The 18,227-nt window shown below is 48.9% G+C and overlaps 1 protein-coding gene across 1 annotated transcript in view; it reads left to right on the top strand.

Moving 5' to 3' along the window:
* The window catches only part of map3k22 (mitogen-activated protein kinase kinase kinase 22), a 178,938-nt gene extending 163,231 nt beyond the window's left edge, over window positions 1–15,707 (top strand). The window contains 3 exon segments of the mRNA XM_038808845.1: window positions 1,010–1,139; window positions 14,495–14,672; window positions 15,281–15,707. Coding sequence (XP_038664773.1) covers window positions 1,010–1,139; window positions 14,495–14,672; window positions 15,281–15,509 — 537 coding nt within the window. The 3' untranslated portion in view covers window positions 15,510–15,707.
* The last annotated feature ends 2,520 nt before the right edge of the window (window positions 15,708–18,227 follow it).

Genomic DNA, 18,227 nt, shown 5'->3' with positions numbered 1-18,227 from the left:
CATTGTGGGCGGCATCCAGATCGTGACCTCTCGCACGCGATCTCATTAGATCTAGCATGGCGTAATGACCATCGGAATCCCAGAAGAGGCCTCTCGTGGGATCTACTGGCTGCGTTCCATCCCAATTCCGCGGGACACGACCGGTAAATCATGCCCAACATCTGAAGGCTATTCAAAGGCAGGCAACATCACAGCTTAGCCACATTGTGTTTAGTTCACATTGAGACACTGCAAAGATCACCGGATATCAGTCAGCAGTGGAAAACCTGACTGAATGGTTTTTTTTCACTCTATATCAGCACAGGTCATGTTGAGCTCATCCATAATACCCTGGTTGAAGTTTAACTTGCCAACCCACCGTTGCATTAACCCATAAACCATTGGAAGTACAGTGGGCGCGATTCTCCGACCCCCACGCCAGGTGGGAGAATCGCGGGAGGGCCGGGCGAATCATGCCATGCCGCCCTGGCAGCCCCGCGATTCTCCCCCCCCCCCAAAATGGCGTGTCGCGTCTTGCGACAGGCCGCTTGCCGTTTCTAACGGCGGCCGGCGATTCTCCGGCCCGGATGGGCCGAGCGGCCTGCCAAACCCGACCAGTTCACGCCGGCGCCAACCACACCTGGTCGCTGCCGGCGTGAACAGCGCGCGACCGCTGTGTGTGGGGCCTGTGGGGGGCGGAGGGAGGATCGAGCACCATGGGCGTGCTCAGGAGGTGTCTGGCCCACGATCGGTGCCCACCGATCATCGGGCCGGCGTCTCTAAAAGACGCACTCTTTTCCCTCCGCCGCCCTGCAAGATCAAGCCGCCATGTCTTGCGGGGCAGCGGAGGGGAAGACGGCAACCACGCATGCTCCTAGCCCCCTGGGGGGGGGAGAATAGGGGGCAAGGAGCGGCCTCCGACGCCAGAGTGAAACACTCCGGGTTTCACTCCGGCGTCGGCTGTTTGTCTCCCTTTGGGAGAATTGTGCCCAATGTTTCCCATTTTAATTCTTAACTTTGTTTCAATCAGGGCTCTGTTAAGGACCAATTGAAGGCTTATGGTGCTCTCACTGAGAATGTGACGCGGAAGTACACCCGACAGATCCTAGAAGGAGTTTCCTATCTGCACAGCAATATGATTGTACACAGAGATATTAAAGGTATTCTGTCACTGCCTTTTCCATTTCATGTAATGGTTCTTTTCATTTTCGTAGACTGCAAACACTAATAAATTTGCCATTCTCATGGTTTGTTGCTTTGGTAAAAGTAAAGGACCTAACTTTTGCCATTCTGATCAGAGTGAATAGTAAGAAGTTTTTTTCCCAGGGTGGAAGACTCAATTACTAGGGGGCGTAGGTTTAAGGTGCGAGGAGCAAGGTTTAAAGGAGATGTATGAGTCACCTTTTTTACACAGAGGGCGGTGGGAGCCTAGAACTCCCTGTCAGAGGAGGTGGTAGAAGCAGATATAATTGTGATTTTTAAGGGGCATCTTGACATATACATGAATAGGATGGGAATAAGGGATATGGTCCCCGGAAGGGTTTTTAGTTCGGACTGGTAGCATGGTTGGTGCAGGCTTGGTGGGCTGTAGGGCCTGCTGCTGTGCTGTAACTTTCTTTGTTCTGTTTTTCTAAACATCTAGCTGTGCTTGACAGCACTTTGATTACTTCAAAGACAGTTAAGTGCTTTCTGCAGAGAAAAATAAGTGAGAGCACTTAACTGGCTTTGGTCTGGCCCAAGAACTGTCAATCACAGCTAGATGTTTTGATAGTGTTATATTTGTGTTGTGTTTATGGTATTGGATTAACCAACACAGCTGCGAGCACGGTAGCACAGTGATTAGCACTGTTGCTTCACAGTGTCAGGGTCCTGGGTTCGATTCCCGGCTTGAGTCACTGTCTGTGCAGAGTCTGCATGTTCTCCTCATGTCTGCATGGGTTTCCTCCGGGTGCTCCGGTTTCCTCCCACATGTCCTGAAAGATGTGCTGTTAGGTGAACTGGACATTCCGAATTCACCCTCTGTGTACCCGAACAGGCACTGGAGTATGGCGACTAGGGGACTTTCACAGTAACTTCATTGCAGTGTTAATGTAAGCCTACTTGTGACAATAATAATAATTATTATTAATTCAACACAAGTAATGTGTGCGCAGATTCTGTATGAGTTGAAGCATGCAAAAAATTAAGGAATCATGGTTGTGGCATTGGAACCCAATAATCTCATTCCCAGGACATCACAACATGACTTGGAGCAGTGTGTTGCATCCAGCCATCTTCATCTGATTTACCAATGACCTTCCTCCATCATAAGGTCAGAATGAGAATGTTCACTGATAATTGCACAGTGTTCAGTACCAATTGTACCTCCTCATAATGAAACAGTCTGTCCCATATGCAACAAGACCTGAACAACTTTCAGAATTGGTAAGCGGCAAGTAGCATTTGTGTCACACAAGTGCAGAGCAATTACTATCTCCAACAACAGAGAGAGAATCTAACCATGTCCTCATGACATTTAATGGCATTACATCACTGAATCCCTCATTGACCAGAAACTTAACTGGACCATACACATAAATATTGTGACTATAAGAGCGGGTCAGAGTCTGGGTATACTACGATCAGTGACTCATCTGACTCCGCAAAGGTTTTTCATTCAGGACTGGAATGAGTGCAACTCTAGATACACTCAAGAAGTTGGACACCATCCAGGATAAAGCAGCATGCTTGATTGGTACACTGTTCACCACTTGAAACATTCACTGCCTCTACCTCTGACTGCATTGTGTGCAATCTACATGATATACTGAAGCAACTCACCAAGATCCTTTGACTGGACCTTCTAAATCTAATCTGAGTGAGAAATCTGGATGGAAGATCTTGACTCCTAGGGTACAAATTTTCTGACGGAAATATACATAGTGTCCTTTGCCAGCCATGTTTCAGTGTTGGCACTCTTGCCTCAGAGTCAGAAGAGCGTGGGTCCAACTTTCACTTCTGAGATTTGAGCACAAAATCTCAGTTGATAGGTAGTACTCAAGGAGTACTGTCTTATCAGACTTTTTGATAAGCTGACAAACCATGGACCCATCTACCCTCTCAAGTGGACGTAAATGCTTTGCAATATTCCACAAGCAGAGGAGTTCCCCCTGATGTCCTGGTGAATGTTTATATGACCCATCCAACCACACCATTATCACATTGCTCACCGTGCAATTTACCTTTTCCTACCTTCCAAAGCGACTAACCTTCAAAATTATTTCAATGGCTGTGTGGTGCTATATAAAAGCACTGCATGGATGTGATTTCCTTTTATTCATGTGTACTGAAACATGTTTTCACTTTTTTCTAGATATTGTTTGACTTGAACCTATGTCCTGAATTACCCATAGGGACATGTAAAATAAATGTAATGGAAACAGGCTGTTCGGCCCAACCAGTCCACTTATTTTTATGCTCTATACAAACCTTCTTCCATCTTTCCTTCTCTGTCATCAGAACTATCTATTCCTTTCTCCCTCAAATGCTTGTCTGTCTTCCTCTTATTAGTATCTATTCTGTAGATTTCACCCACCATCTGTGATAGTGAGCTCTACAGTCTTATTACTCTTCAGATAAAGAGGTTTGTTCTGATTTGCCGATTGGATTTCTTTGTGACTATATTATCGATGGCCTCCAGTTATGCTCTTCCACACAAGAAGACACATTGGGCGGCATTTTCAGTTGCCCGACGGCGATATCGTAATCGCCGATCGGGCGGAGAATCTCGGTTAACGCCCGAATTGGGGACGGTGACTGTTTTCGGATGCTCCGCCACTCCAAAATGGCGTAATCGAGGAGTACGCCACACGCCATTGAGACGGCCTCAGGACATTACCTGAAGGTCTTCCATCAATGCTCCGCGTTCCCGGCGTGGGATACGTGCTCTCAGTTTTTGTGAACCCGGTATGGCGCCTGCGGACTGTGTCCAGCGACTCCACAGTCCGGGCGGGGGGGGGGGAGGGGGGGGGAGCGGGCCGTATTGCTAGCCAGGGGAGCTTCGGCAAGGGCTGGGTGGACTGGTGGAGGGTGGCCCGGGGGTGCGAGCGCGTGTCCAGGGGGGCACTACCTGGCAGGTCAGGTCTGCATGCGGCCGGCGCCATGTTGTACGGCGCAGCTGCTGCAGGTTTTCGCATGCGTGGCTACGGACACAGCAATTCTCCAGGCGTTTATATCGGCACGGCCGTGCATTTTACGTGGCACGGCTGCTGGCCCCTCACTGGTCAGAGGATCAGTGCTGGGGCCTCACCGATGTTTTTTGTCGTAAAACTCGACACTTCCTCCGGTCATAGCCTCAAAATTGGAGAATCCAGCCCAATGTTCTTCCGCAGCCACCTTCTTTCTCAAGAGAAAAATGACCCAGACTGCCAATCCTTTCCTGATATGTATACCCACACATTTCTGGAATCATCAATTTAAATATTCTCTGCACCCTATCAGTGCCTCTATATCCTTTTAATATTATGGCAACCGGAACTGTCATAGTATCCAATTATTCAATGATTTCCCACCTCTAGCAGCTCTTCAGACAGTGGTGGTGAGCTGCCTTCTTGAAGGCCTGCAGTCCTTGTGGTGTAGTTGCACCCACAGTGCTGTGAGGAAGGGAGTTCAGGATTCTGACCCAGTCAGCGACAATGAAGGAATGGTTCCAAGTCAGGGTGGTGAGTGATTTGGAGGGGAACTTCCAGGTAGTGGTATTCCCATGTGTCTGCTGTCCTTCTAGATGGTCGTGGTTGTGGGTTTGGAAGGTGCTGTCTAACGAACCTTTGTTAGTTTACACAGTGCATCTAATAGATGGTATACACTGCTGCTACTGTGCATCTGTGGTGAAGAGAGTGGATGTTTAAGGTGGTGGATTGGGTGCCAATCAAGTGGACTGCTTTGTCCTAGATGGTGTTGAGCTTTTTTAAAAATAAATTTAGTGTACCCAATTCATTTTTCCAATTAAGGGGCAATTTAGCATGGCCAATCCACCTACCCTGCACATCTTTGGGTTGTGGGAGCGAAACCCATGCAAACATGGGGAGAATGTGAAAACTCCACACGGACAGTGACCCAGGGCCGTGATCGAACCTGGGACCTTGGCGCCGTGAGGCAGCAGTGATAACCACTGTGCCACCGTGCTGACCTGTGTTGAGCTTTTTGAGTGTAGTTGGAGTTGCACTCATTCAAGTGCAACTTGCACCTTGTAGATGATGGACAGGCTTTGGGAAGTCAGGAGCTGAGTTATTCACTGCAGGATTCCTAGGGCGCGATTCTCTGCTGCCCACGATGGGTCGGAGAATAGCGGGAGGGCCTTCCCGACATTTTTCCCGACCTCCCGCTGTTCTCCCCCCCCCCCCCCCCCACGGCCGCCACACGACACGAATTGCTGCTCGCCGTTTTTTACGGCGAACAGCGATTCTCCCCAGGCCGATGGGCCGAGTTCCCAGGCCTTTACGGCCGTTTTCACGAACGCAAACACACCTGCTCTCATCATTCGTGAAAACGGCCGCAAAGTGCCGTCCCGGACAACCATGGCACCGATTGGCACGGCCGCACCACGACTGTGCCAAAGATGGCATGGGCCTGCGATCGGTGGGTACCGATCGCGGGCAGCGGGTCCGATACCCGCGCACTATTTGTTCCTCCGCTGCCCCGCAGGATCAGTCCGCGGGGCGGCTGAGGGGCATGACGGCCCGCGCATGTGCGGGTTTGACGCATATGCGTGATGATGTCATCCGCACATGCGCGGGTTGGAGCCGTCCAACCCGCGCATGCGTGACTGACGTCATCGTGCGCGTCAGCTGCCGTGACGCTTGGCGCGCGGGCTTAGCGACGGTCGCTAAGCCCGCGATGTCGTGCTTCACGGGGACGCGCTGCTAGCCCCGCCCGGGGGGGAGAATCGGGTCCCGGGAGGGGGCGCGGAGGCTACCGTGAAACACGGCCAGTTTCACGGCAGCCTTTACGACTCGCCGCATTTGCGGAGAATCGCGCTCCTAGTGTCTGACCTGCTCCTGTAGTGTGGTCTAACTAAGGTAAGTAATGGAGTTCATTACACTTATGATACACTCGTCTGCTGTCTGTGTATTTAATGTATGTCTATTTCCCAACCCTCAGTTGCTCCCTTACTGTTGATTCATTCATGGATTCTCACAGTGTGAGAATCTTTTTAGTGGAATATATTTTTTCCTGCACCCCGTTGAACACCATTTGAAACGTTTCCCATTTTGATCTACATCATTGTTTGACAATCTTGTTGATCATTTAATTTCCCAAGTTCTATTCTCAGCCCCTCAAAATCAGCTTTTCTCCAATCTATTAATTTAGTCTTTGCCATACTTAAGTCCTTCTCTATCTTCATATATTATGGTCACCATTGCTTCAATGTTTCCCTACTTTTATTTCTCTTATCTACTCTGCTTCATTCTCCATTATTAGATCCAATAGCAAACCTTTCCTTGTTACGTTTTTACATCTTAAGTTAGAAAGGAATCCTTTCTCCCATTTACCTCTCTCTTCTGTCCAATTAATATTAGAGTAGCAGAAACCGCCAGTGTTTATTATTCTATGATGCTTACTCAATTCCATAACATGTATTGTGTTTCTTCCTCCATCACACTAGACCATAAGACTTGGGAGCAGAAGTTAGCCATTCAGCCTATTGAATCTGCCCTGCCACTCAATGCAGCGCCGAGAAACATCTCGCTATTTAACGGCACTTTCTCAATTTTTTGGCCTTGAGGAGTTTCTCTCCACCGAAGTCACACTTTGAGTAATTTCCTGCTGGCGAGCCAAGAAGGAAAGGCTCTTCACAGATTAGGGTACCGTCTTGTTTGGCTTCCCTGATATTCCCCCCTCCAACCTCAGGGAGACCCCTGGGAACGACCCTCATCCCTCTTACTACTCCTCCACCTGGTAAAACCCCCCCGGGCCTGATCTCTGGCAGTGTCAACCTGATACCTTGGCACTGCCACACTGGCAGTGTGATCTTGGCACCCTGGCAGTGCCAAGCTGGCATTGCCAGAGTGGCAGTGCCCAGGTTCTAGAGGGAGTACCAAGTTGCCACCCTACTCTTTCCCCAGCCGCCCGCGGGGTCTCAAATCCTCTCGGGTGTCATTACAACTGGTCAAATTTGTGGAAACCAGTGCCAAATGGCGCCCTGGTGCCCAGGCACAACCGTTATGTCCTGAGCGCCAAGAGAATTCCACGAATGCGTATTAATATGCTGATCTGGATCATGCCCGGTGAGGGCAAGATCCAGATTGCGATGTCTCGTAAGACTCTGTTAAATCTGGCGAGGTGTTTTTTTTTTAATAAACAATTTTATTGAGGTAGTTTTTGGCTTTATAAACAGTTACAGACATTATCAGAAAGAAAGCAAAAAAGGCAAAAATGTGCAAACATCCATGTACTTTCAATACTTCAATCGTAACATATTGCACCAGCCCGCTCCTCTCCCACCGGTACTACCCGCCATATTTTCCCTCCTACTTTACTCTACCCCCACCCCCCTGCTGATACTCACTCTCCCGCAAAGAAGTCAATAAATGGTTGCCACCTCTGGGCGAACCCCTGCACAGATCCCCTCAAGGCGAACTTAATTTTCTCCATACTCAGGAAACTCGACATGTCCGCAAGCCACCACTCAGTCTTCGGGGGCTTTGAGTCCCTCCACGCCAATAGTATTCGTCACCGGGCTATCAGGGAAGCAAAGGCCAAAACATCGGCCTCTTTCTCCCCCTGGACCCCCGGGTCCTCCGAAACCCCAAAAATTGCCACCCCTGGACTCATCACCACCCTTGTTTTTAGCACCCGGGACATGACCCCCGCAAATCCCTCCCAGTACCCCCTCAGCTTAGGGCATGCCCAAAACATGTGCACATGGTTCGCTGGTCCTCCCGCGCACCTAGCGCATTTCTCCTCTATCCCGAAGAATTTGCTCATCCGAGCCATCGTCATGTGGGCCCGGTGAACGACCTTAAATTGAATCAGCCCGAGCCTAGCACATGTCGCGGTCGGATTTACCCTACTCAGGGCCTCTGCCCACAGCCCCTCCTCCATTTCCCCGCCTAGCTCCTCCTCCCATTTAAGTTTCAGTTCCTCTGTCTGGGACCCTTCCTCCATCATGAGCACCTTATATATACCCGAGACGCTACCCTCCCCTTCTTCCCTCCTAGAGACTATTCTGGTGAGGATCCCCATTGGCGGGAGGCGTGGGAAAGATGGGACCTGTCTACGAACAAAGTCCCGGAACTGTAGGTATCTAAAATCATTTCCCCTTACCAACCCAAATTTCTCCTCCAAGCTCCTCAAACTCGCAAAGCTCCCTTTCAGGAACATATCACCCACCCTTCCCGCCCCCGCCCGCCGCCATACTCGGAACCCCCCATCCATACTCCTGGGGGCAAACCGATGGTTGTCGCAGATTGGCGCCCAGACAGACGCCCCCATCTCCCCCACATGCCTCCTCCACAGGCCCCATATCCGCAGGGTCGCCACCACTATCGGGCTGGTGGTGTACTTGGCCGGCGGCAGCGGTAGAGGAGCCGTGACCAGGGCTGCCAAGCTGGAGCCCCTGCACGAAGCCGCCTCCACCCGCTCCCAAATAGACCCCGTACCCACCATCCACTTCCTTATCATAGCGATGTTGGCCGCCCAGTAATAATTGATCAGACTCGGCAAAGCCAGCCCTCCCTCGCTGCGGTTCCTCTCCAACATCGCCTTCTTCACCCGCGGGGATTTTCCCAACCAGACAAAGCTCGTTAACTCTTTTGAAGAAGGACTGTGGGATAAAGATTGGGAGGCACTGAAAAATAAACAAAAATCGAGGGAGGATTGTCATCTTTACAGTCTGCACCCTCCCTGCCAGCGACAGCGGGAGTGCATCCCATCTCCGAAACTCTCCCTTCATTTGCTCCACCACCCTGGCCAAATTTAACTTATGCAGCCTGCCCCAGTCTCGTGCCACCTGAATTCCCAAATACCGGAAATTTTCCTCAACCAGCCTAAACGGTAGCCCTCTCAATCTGTTCTCCTGGCCCCTTGCCTGGACCACAAACATTTCACTCTCGACCGTATTTAATTTGTATCCTGAGAACTGGCCGAACTTCCTCAGCATTCCCAGTATAGTTCCCATCCCGGCCACTGGGTCCGACACATACAGGAGCAGGTCGCCTGCATAAAGAGAAACCCTATGTTCAACCCCGCCCCTCACCATCCCCTTCCAACCCTCTGCGGCTCTCAGCGCAATCGCCAGCGGCTCTATGGCCAGCGCAAACAGCAGCGGGAGAGCGGGCAGCCCTGTCTGGTCCCACGGTACAAGCTAAAATACTCCGACACTTCTCTGTTGGTCCTGACGCTGGCCCTCGGGGCCTGATATAATAGTTTGATCCAATCCACCAATCCCTCCCGAACCCAAACCGTCCGAGCACCTCCCATAGATAGTCCCACTCCACCCGGTCAAAGGCCTTCTCGGCGTCCATTGCCACCACTACCTCCACCTCCCTACCCACCGGGGGCATCATTATCACATTAAGTAATCTTCTCAGGTTGGCCGCCAGCTGCCTACCTTTCACAAACCCCGTTTGATCCTCCCCAATCACCTCCGGTACACAGTCCTCCATTCTACCCGCCAGTACCTTTGCCAGGAGCTTGGCGTCTACATTAATCAGGGAGATTGGCCTGTAGGACCCGCACGCCTCCGGGTCTTTACCCCGCTTCAATATCAGTGATATGGTGGCTTGTGACATTGTTGGCGGCAGGGTCCCTCTGCCCCTTGCCTCATTAAAAACCCTCGCCAAGACCGGGCCCACCAGCTCAGAGAACTTCCTATAAAACTCTACTGGGTATCCATCCGGCCCTGGGGACTTCCCCGACTGCATGGCCTTTAGGCCCCCCAATACCTCCTCTACTCTAATCGGGGCCCCCAGCTCTTCCACTCGCCCCCCACCTACTGTTGGGAATGTTAACCCGTCCAGAAACCTTTTCATCCCCTCCGGTTCTTCCGGTGGCTCCGAAGTATACAGCTTACGATAGAAGTCCCGGAATACCTTATTCAATTCTGCCAGGTCCTCCACTTTGCGCCCCCCCCATCTCTCACTCTACCTATTTCCCTGGCCGCCTCCCTCCTCCTGAGTTGCTGCGCTAACCGTCTGCTAGCCTTTTCCCCATGCTCGTACACCACCCCCCTCGCCTTCCTAAGCTGTTCCACGGCCCTGCTCGTGGGTAGAGCCCCCAGTTCCGCCTGTAGTCTCTGCCTCTCCCTGAGTAAAACCTCCCCCGGGGACTCCGCGTGCTCTTCATCTATCCGACCCATTTCCCTGACCAATCTATCCATCTCTGCCCGGTCTGCCGTGGCTCTGTGGGCCCCAATTGAAATCAGCTCCCCCGCACTACTGCCTTTAGCGCCTCCCACAGGGTCGCCGCTGAGACCTCCCCCGTGTCATTCGCCTGCAGGTAATTTTGCATACATCTCCGAAGCCTCTCGCAGATCCCCTCCTCCGACAGCAGTCCCACATCTAGCCTCCATTGCGGGCGTTGATAGCTCGCTCCCCCGAACTGCAGGTCCACCCAATGCGGGGCATGGTCTGAAATGGTAATTGCTGAGTATTCTGTGTTCTTTACCTCCCCCATACAGTCCCTGCTTAGTACAAAGAAATCTATCCTGGAATATACTTTATGGACGTGCGAGTAAAACGAGTAGCCCCTTCCTGTTGGCTGTCTATCTCTCCAGGGGTCCACTGCCCCCATTTGCTCCATAAACCCTTTGAGCTCCCTTGCCATTGCTGAGAGTCTACCCGTTCTGGGACATGACCGATCCAAAGTCGGGTCAAGGACCATGTTAAAGTCCCCTCCTATTATTAGCCTGCGAGAATCCAGGTCCGGGATCTTCCCCAGCACTCTTTTAATGAAGTCGACGTCATCCCAGTTCGGGGCATATATATTCACCAGCACCACTCTTCTCCCCTCCAGTCTGCCCCGTACCATCAGGTATCTGCCCCCCCTGTCTGCGGATATGCCCTCTGCCTCAAATTGCACGCGCTTGTTGATCATGATTGCCACCCCTCTGGACTTCGAGTCCAAGTCCGAGTGGAAGACCTGGCTAATCCAGCCCTTCCTTAGCCTGGTCTGGTCAGACACTTTCAGATGTGTCTCTTGCAACATAATTACGTCCGCCCTCAGGGCCCGCAAGTGCGCGAACACCCGCGCCCTCTTAACCGGCCCATTCAGTCCCTTGACGTTCCAGGTGATCAGCCTGGTCGGGGGGCACATCCCACCCCCCCCCCCCCCCACCCCGCCGGTCAGCCATAGCCTTTCCCGGGCTGGCCCCTGGCCCGTGCGTCGCGCCATTCCTGGCCCGCCCTTTGGCTGCCTCCACCCTCGACCTCCTTTCCAGTGCCTATTTCAAGTCCCTCCCCCGTCAGCAGACTGGCAAGGTGTTTTAAGCAATGCAAATTATGTGAGAGGTTTCTCATGAGATTCAATGGCCTCGTCCTAACACCAAGTTGGGCGGGAGGAGATCATTAAATTGCACCCGACAAATATTAGTCAGATAGATCCTTTATTATCTCTATGCATATGGATTCTACTTTTGTAGTACTGATTAACTGCCTCATTTTTTTCTACTGCCATTGTGCTACCCAATTGGTATTCTGCCTCCCAGTTTACTTTTCTCTCTTTCCTACATGTGTTATAGCTTGAACTGTTTAATTCCTGGTCCTGATTTTTCTGCAGCCATGTCTCAGTAAGTCTCAGGATTATTTGTTAAGCTTTGTTAACTCTTGTAATAAATCGTTTCAAGCTCTGTGTTAAATTAATTGTAACTCTATTCCTCATGTTGCTTTTTAAAATTTTATTAGCTGCAGGCATTGTGTGTTTTAATTAACATTCTTCAGACATTCCAGTTGAACTTTATTGCAAGTAAAACTCTCTGATATGTAAAGCCTATCTTAATGCATATCTGTGGAACAATTGCCTGGAATTCAACGAATTTAAGCAACTCTGCTAAATTCAAAAGGAGCTTTAAATAAGATGACCAAATTGCACAGCATGTTTGTGTTTAAAATTATAATGATTAGATCCTCCCTTAAGTGAACTGTGCCAAGGCACTGTTAAGTTAAACCTGGACATGATTTCCGTCAGTGAAGTTGTTTGTTTTTGTTATATTCATTCTGGGGGTGTCACTGGCGAGGCCAGCATATGATGGTCATCCCGAGTTACCCTTAAGAAGATGGTGGTGAGTTTTCCCTTTGAACTGCTGCAGTTTGTGTCGTGAAAGCAAACAGTTTGCTGGACTCTTTTAACGGATGACAAATGCCAACCAAGTTTTTAAAACCTGATGTACCCTGGGAGAATTAAAGTAGCCAGTATTTTTGAATGCTTCTTACTATAGCAGCAACAATATGCATCTATATAGTGCCTAAAGCAGAGAAAAACATTTTCAGAATACAATGTACTTTATTAAAACCCGTGAGTTGTTTTGGAAATTTGCCTACAAGTGAGTCATTTTTTAAACAAAACGTTCATAATTTTCAAGCTGATTGATAGCAAGGCTTTCGTTTGTGCTATATGCCCGGCCACTGTGTCCCGCACTCAAAAATAATTCGCTTGTATGTAACTTTCATCAGGATGCACTCATTTAAAATGATAAAGCACATGCTGAAATATGTCTGTGCCATACACTTTCCCCTAATCATCTTCCTGTCTGCCGATGCAGTTGTGTTCCACCCTGTTTTTAACGTGTTATCGCCCTTACTGATAACTTCTCGATTCCACAAAATTGGATTGCGCTGTCAGGAAACCATTCTACTTTTCCATTCTACAGAAAGACTCGCTATTGGGAGGGGCCAGGAAAAGGCAGGGGAAAAATTCTGATTCAGGAACAATGACCCAGCGCCTTGGTTTTTAAAATTTTAGGTTGCTCAGCAGTTTAAAGGACCTATTTTTATTCTTGGAGGAACCTTTTTGTCATGAGGGTTACTGTATCTCTGCCTTTAGTCCCATAAGTACATTCATGTACTTGGCACTAAACTTCAGAGAAGCATTCATCAGCTCATTCATCAATATTGAAATATTCCTCAATGCAAAAGGATTGAGGGAGTTTCCCAAATACAACCAAGTTGCAGGGTGAATGATAAAGATCAGAGAGTAGTTAGTGTCATTGATGGAGTGTCATTTCAGTTGAAGGCAATGATTCTCACGTTGTAAGTTATAAGTTGCCTAGTGATTGGTTATCATTGCACAATCATGATCCAACTTATGTTTCACTAGGTTTAGTACATGTACTAGGCAGTTTGCAAGTGTTACCAGGTAGTTCTTTTAACCACAGACTAGATAGTGACGCATTAACCCTAATAATTCTTGAAGAACACTGGCTGCTCCTTTCAGGAGCACAGATGAGGTTTTAACCCAGCAATGGTGAGCACCAGGTAGCTATTTGAAGTTCATCAATAAAAGCACTAGGTGGAGATAAACTTCATTACATAGAGGCCAAATGTTAAAAAAAGTTCATATGTGAGTTTATTGGAAAAATTAAGCAGAAAACATAATGTTTGAAATGAAATGCGTCCTTAAAAAGATCCCAAGTTACCCATGCTGCTGGGTAAAACCTTGGAAAGAAAGTTTAACAGACAAGAGTGAAAATTGATGCATGAACTGTGCTGACATTAGGCTCCAATGGCCTTGATAATGATAATACCGTGGACAGCACGGTAGCACAGTGGTTAGCACAGTTGCTCCACAGCTCCAGGGTCCCAGGTTTGATTCCTGGCTGGGGGTCACTGTCTGTGTGGAGTCTGCATGTTCTCCCTGTGTCTGCGTGGGTTTCCTCTGGGTGCTCCGGTTTCCTCCCACAGTCTAAAGATATGCCGGTTAGGTGGATTGGCTATAGTTAAATTGCCCTTAGTGTCCAAAAACATTAGGTGGGGTTACGGGGATAGGTCGCAAGTGTGGGCTTAAGTGGGGTGCTCTTTCCAAGGGCTGGTGCAGACTCGATAGACGAATGGCCTTCTTCTGCACTGTAAATTCTATGATTCTATGATCTAGGATAACACAGTCCTCTTAATTGGCACTCCTTCCACACAGCAGTCAGATACGGTCCCATTGTGACTGCAGTGTGTACTATACAAGATTCTCTTCAGCAACTTGCCGTGGCTTCTTTGAGAGCACCTTCCAAGACAGTAGCCACCACCTCCCAACAGACAAAGGACAGCAAGTGCAGAGGAATATCTTCACCTTTGTTGGGTCAAAATGATGGAATTCCCGATCTAACAGCATTCTTCACCAATGGGTATTTCAAATGAAAGCTCACCACCACCTTCTCTAGGACAATCAAGAATAAGTAACACCTAAATCCATAGAATAGGTTTGAAAAAAATACAGGTTGGCAGCTTTATTTGAATATGGCTTTAATTGGACAGTTAACACCAGATATTGCTGCAGGAGTTTTAAAGTACTTTGAAGTGACTCGCCTCGTATGATAATTTTCACATCACAGGTGCCAATATTTTGCGAGACTCTGCGGGGAATGTCAAACTGGGTGATTTTGGAGCCAGCAAACGTTTGCAGACTATTTGTATGTCGGGGACAGGGATTAAATCAGTCACTGGAACACCCTACTGGATGAGCCCTGAGGTTATCAGCGGTGAAGGATACGGCAGGAAAGCAGATGTCTGGTGAGCACTATACTGGGAGCAACCTGAAGGGAAGAATAATTAGGGGTTGTGAGTTTTTAAAAGATTTTTATCGAAACATTTGTGCATATAAGAGTTGACTATCAACTCTGCAAAACACCGATACTCCTTTGTGCAGTTTACACTCACTGGGATTACACATGCAGTATCGGTGAGATTTTTGAGGGTGTTCATGAAATTGTGCCCAAGTAAAGTCAGCATCGTCAAGAGAATAAAACATGCTATCATGACACCGTCTTGTTCTCTGACCCATTGGGTACCAGAAGGTGAAATAACATGTTTATGTTCAATTATATTCTCTTCCTTTGACAGTAAAGACTATGGGCGGAATTTACCGACAATGCCGGGACCAGAAAATCCCGCTGGCGGGCCGCCTCCGCCGCCGGAAAATACGCAGTGGGGGTGGTTGGTAAACCCCGCCCAAAATGTCAATGTAGAGTCATGCTGCGAAGAAAATGAAATATTGGCTTTGAGCTATTGTACTTTTCTCATCTGCTGATTCTAAACAAACCAAGTTAAACAGTGCTGTTATTTTAAGCTTTTTGTACGTGTGAGCATTTTTAAAAATGGTTTTCTTTTTACTTGTGAAGGAGTGTCGGGTGCACCATCGTGGAAATGTTGACTGAGAAACCTCCTTGGGCAGAGTTCGAAGCTATGGCTGCCATCTTCAAAATAGCCACCCAGCCAACCAAGCCCCAGCTTCCAGATAGTGTCTCAAACGCATGCCGGGGGTTCCTGAAGCAAATATTTGTAGAAGAGAAACGGAGACCACCTGCAGAGGAACTTTTGAGACATATTTTTGTTCAGTATAACCTCTAGTCAATTGTTCTTTGGAGCTGTTGACCACCAAGTAAGACTTTGAAGTAACTGCAAACTCTTATACAGCTCCTTCCAAAGACATGCTGCGGGATTCTCCATCGCCGGCAATGCACCCGCGCCCGCGGGTTTCCCAATGGCATGAGGTGGCCACACTGGGATACCCTATTGGCCGGCTGCGGGACTGGAGAATCCCGCTGCCAGCAGGGGTTGGGGGGGGGGGGGGGGGGGGGGAGGCTCCACGCCAGAAAATGGGGCTGGCAGGACGGAGAATCCCGCCCATGATATTTTAGCCTTGTGTATATATATATATATATCGTTTGTAAAAAAAAACACAAAAATAGATCAATGCAGTTGCACATTCTATTTTTTCCTCCTTGTGACACTCATATAAGCAATCCGTGCAGGATACGGATCTGAATCAAAGTCACAAGATAGAGATCAGCTAAATCGTCAGATTTCCAAAGCAAGACTGTCTCATCTTCCTGGAGTCTTAAGATGCAACAACACGTTGCCTGTGACAATTGAATGACGTCACAATGTGACTGACGGATTATACCTCTTCACTGAAAGGAAGCATGTCGCCAAAGTGTCCCCGAACTATTTCTCCATTCTCGATTTCCATCTTCGGGCGAACAAGAGAAAGGATGAGCCAAATGTCTGGTTCCAGGAGCAAGATTAACTGGTTTAACAAAATGTGGCAGTCTCCTGTGATCGAACTACTGTGTTGTGAGCCTTTCGTTATCCTTTTTTCTATTCAATTACAACTGGGCTGTATATAATAATTACCTTTAAATACAACATTGTTTACTTGAGAGCTATGTTGAATTTTGTAAAAAAAAAAGTAATCCTCCTTTTACTGGATGGAAATAAAGAATCATTAAAATGACTGAGGCCTAGCTCCCTTTTACTGGGGTCTGCTGCTTTGTCAGCCAATCCTGGCATGGCTCACACAGTGCTTCACCTAGCAAAAGGACGCTCACACCGACAACCCAGCGTGCATCCGTATGCGCCGAAGAAATGCTATCATTTCTTAATGCTATCATAAGAATACCAGAATACCTCAATTTGCACTACACAGGACAACAAAGAATAAAGAACAAAGAAAAGTACAGCACAGGAACAGGCCCTTCAGCCCTCCAAGTCTGCGCCGACATGCTGCCCGTCGAAACTAAAACCTTCTACGCTTCCGGGGTCAGTATTCCCATCCTATTCATGTATTTGTCAAGATGCCCCTTAAACGTCACTATCGTCCCTGCTTCCACCACCTCCTCCGGCAGCGAGTTCCAGGCACCCACTACCCTCTGGAAAAAACTTACCTCGTACATCTCCTCTAAACCTTTCCCCTCGCATCTTAAACCTATGCCCCCTAGTAATTGACACCTCTACCCTGGGAAAGTCTCTCACTACCCACTCTGCCTATGTCCCTCATAATCTTGTAGACCTCTATTAGGTCGCCCCTCAACCTTCTTCATTCCAGTGAGGACAAACCAGGACTAGGCAATTAATGTATGAATCATTCACCATAGATCAAGGATGGAATTCTCTGTAGCCTGACACTGAAATCAAAATCGATGATCATGCGGAGAATGGCTTCCCGCCAGATCCGGGGCATGTGCCGATTTATGCCGGTTCGTGATGCTCCCCCCTCCAAATTGACGCCATTGTCATGTCTTTAGCCTGCCCACCCGCGATGTTCCGCCCCCAATGGGCCGGGTTCCCGACGGCGTGGGCCACGTGTCCAATGCCGCCACACTCATCCGGGATCTGTGCCACTGGCCAGGGGACTTCTGCTACGGCTGAGGGGAGTGGGGGTTAGGATTCCACCACAGTTGGCACCATGTATTCCAGTGCAGGGTGTCATCCCTGTGCATGCGTGACCCGGGACCCAGCGATTCTCCGGCCGATTCTCCGCTGGCACCGGCACTTAACCATTGGAATGGAGAATTCCACCCCAGTGTTCTGCTGCAAGATTTGCCCTCAACCAGGGAAAATTAAAGTCCCACATTCAGTGGCATTACCATTGCTAATTCCACCAGCATCCTGGGAATTGTCATAGACCAGAAACTGAGGTGGACCAGCCATATAAATACCGTGGCTGCAAGAGCAGGTCAGAGGCTTACAATTCCGTGGCGAGTAAGAGAGCCTTTCCACAATCTTACAAGGCACAACTCAGGAGTGTGATGAGATACTCTCCACTTGCCTGGATGGGCTCAGCTCCAACAACACCCAGCAAGCTCGACATCCTCCAGGTCCTAGCAGCCTAGTTATGAGCACACATTCCACCATTTTAAACATTCACTCCTTCCTCTACCAATACACAATGGTAGTCATGTGTACCATTTGGCCCATTGTCTTGAATGTTGCGATGTTCCAAATACTCATGCAGGTACTTTTTAAAGAATGTGAGGCAACCCCCCTCTACCACCCTGCCAGGCAGTGCATTCCAGACTGTCACTCTCGGGGTAAGAAAGCTTTTCTTCAAATCCCCGCTAAACCTCCTGCTCCTCACCTTGAACTTGTGTTCACTTGTGACTGACCCTTCAACTAAGGGGAGCAGTTGCTCCCTATCCACCCTGTCCATGCCCCTCATAATCCTGTAAACCTCGATCAGGTCACCCCTCGGTCTTTGTCCAGTGAAAACACCCAAAGCCTATCCAACCCCTCGTCATAACTTAAATGTTCCATTCCAGGCAACATCCTGGTGAATCTCCTCTGCAC

Source organism: Scyliorhinus canicula, chromosome 10 (genome assembly GCF_902713615.1).
Source record: "Scyliorhinus canicula chromosome 10, sScyCan1.1, whole genome shotgun sequence".
NCBI lineage: Eukaryota > Metazoa > Chordata > Chondrichthyes > Carcharhiniformes > Scyliorhinidae > Scyliorhinus > Scyliorhinus canicula.
The sequence above is the reverse complement of the archived record's forward strand: the minus strand, read 5'-3'. Positions and strand labels throughout refer to the sequence as shown.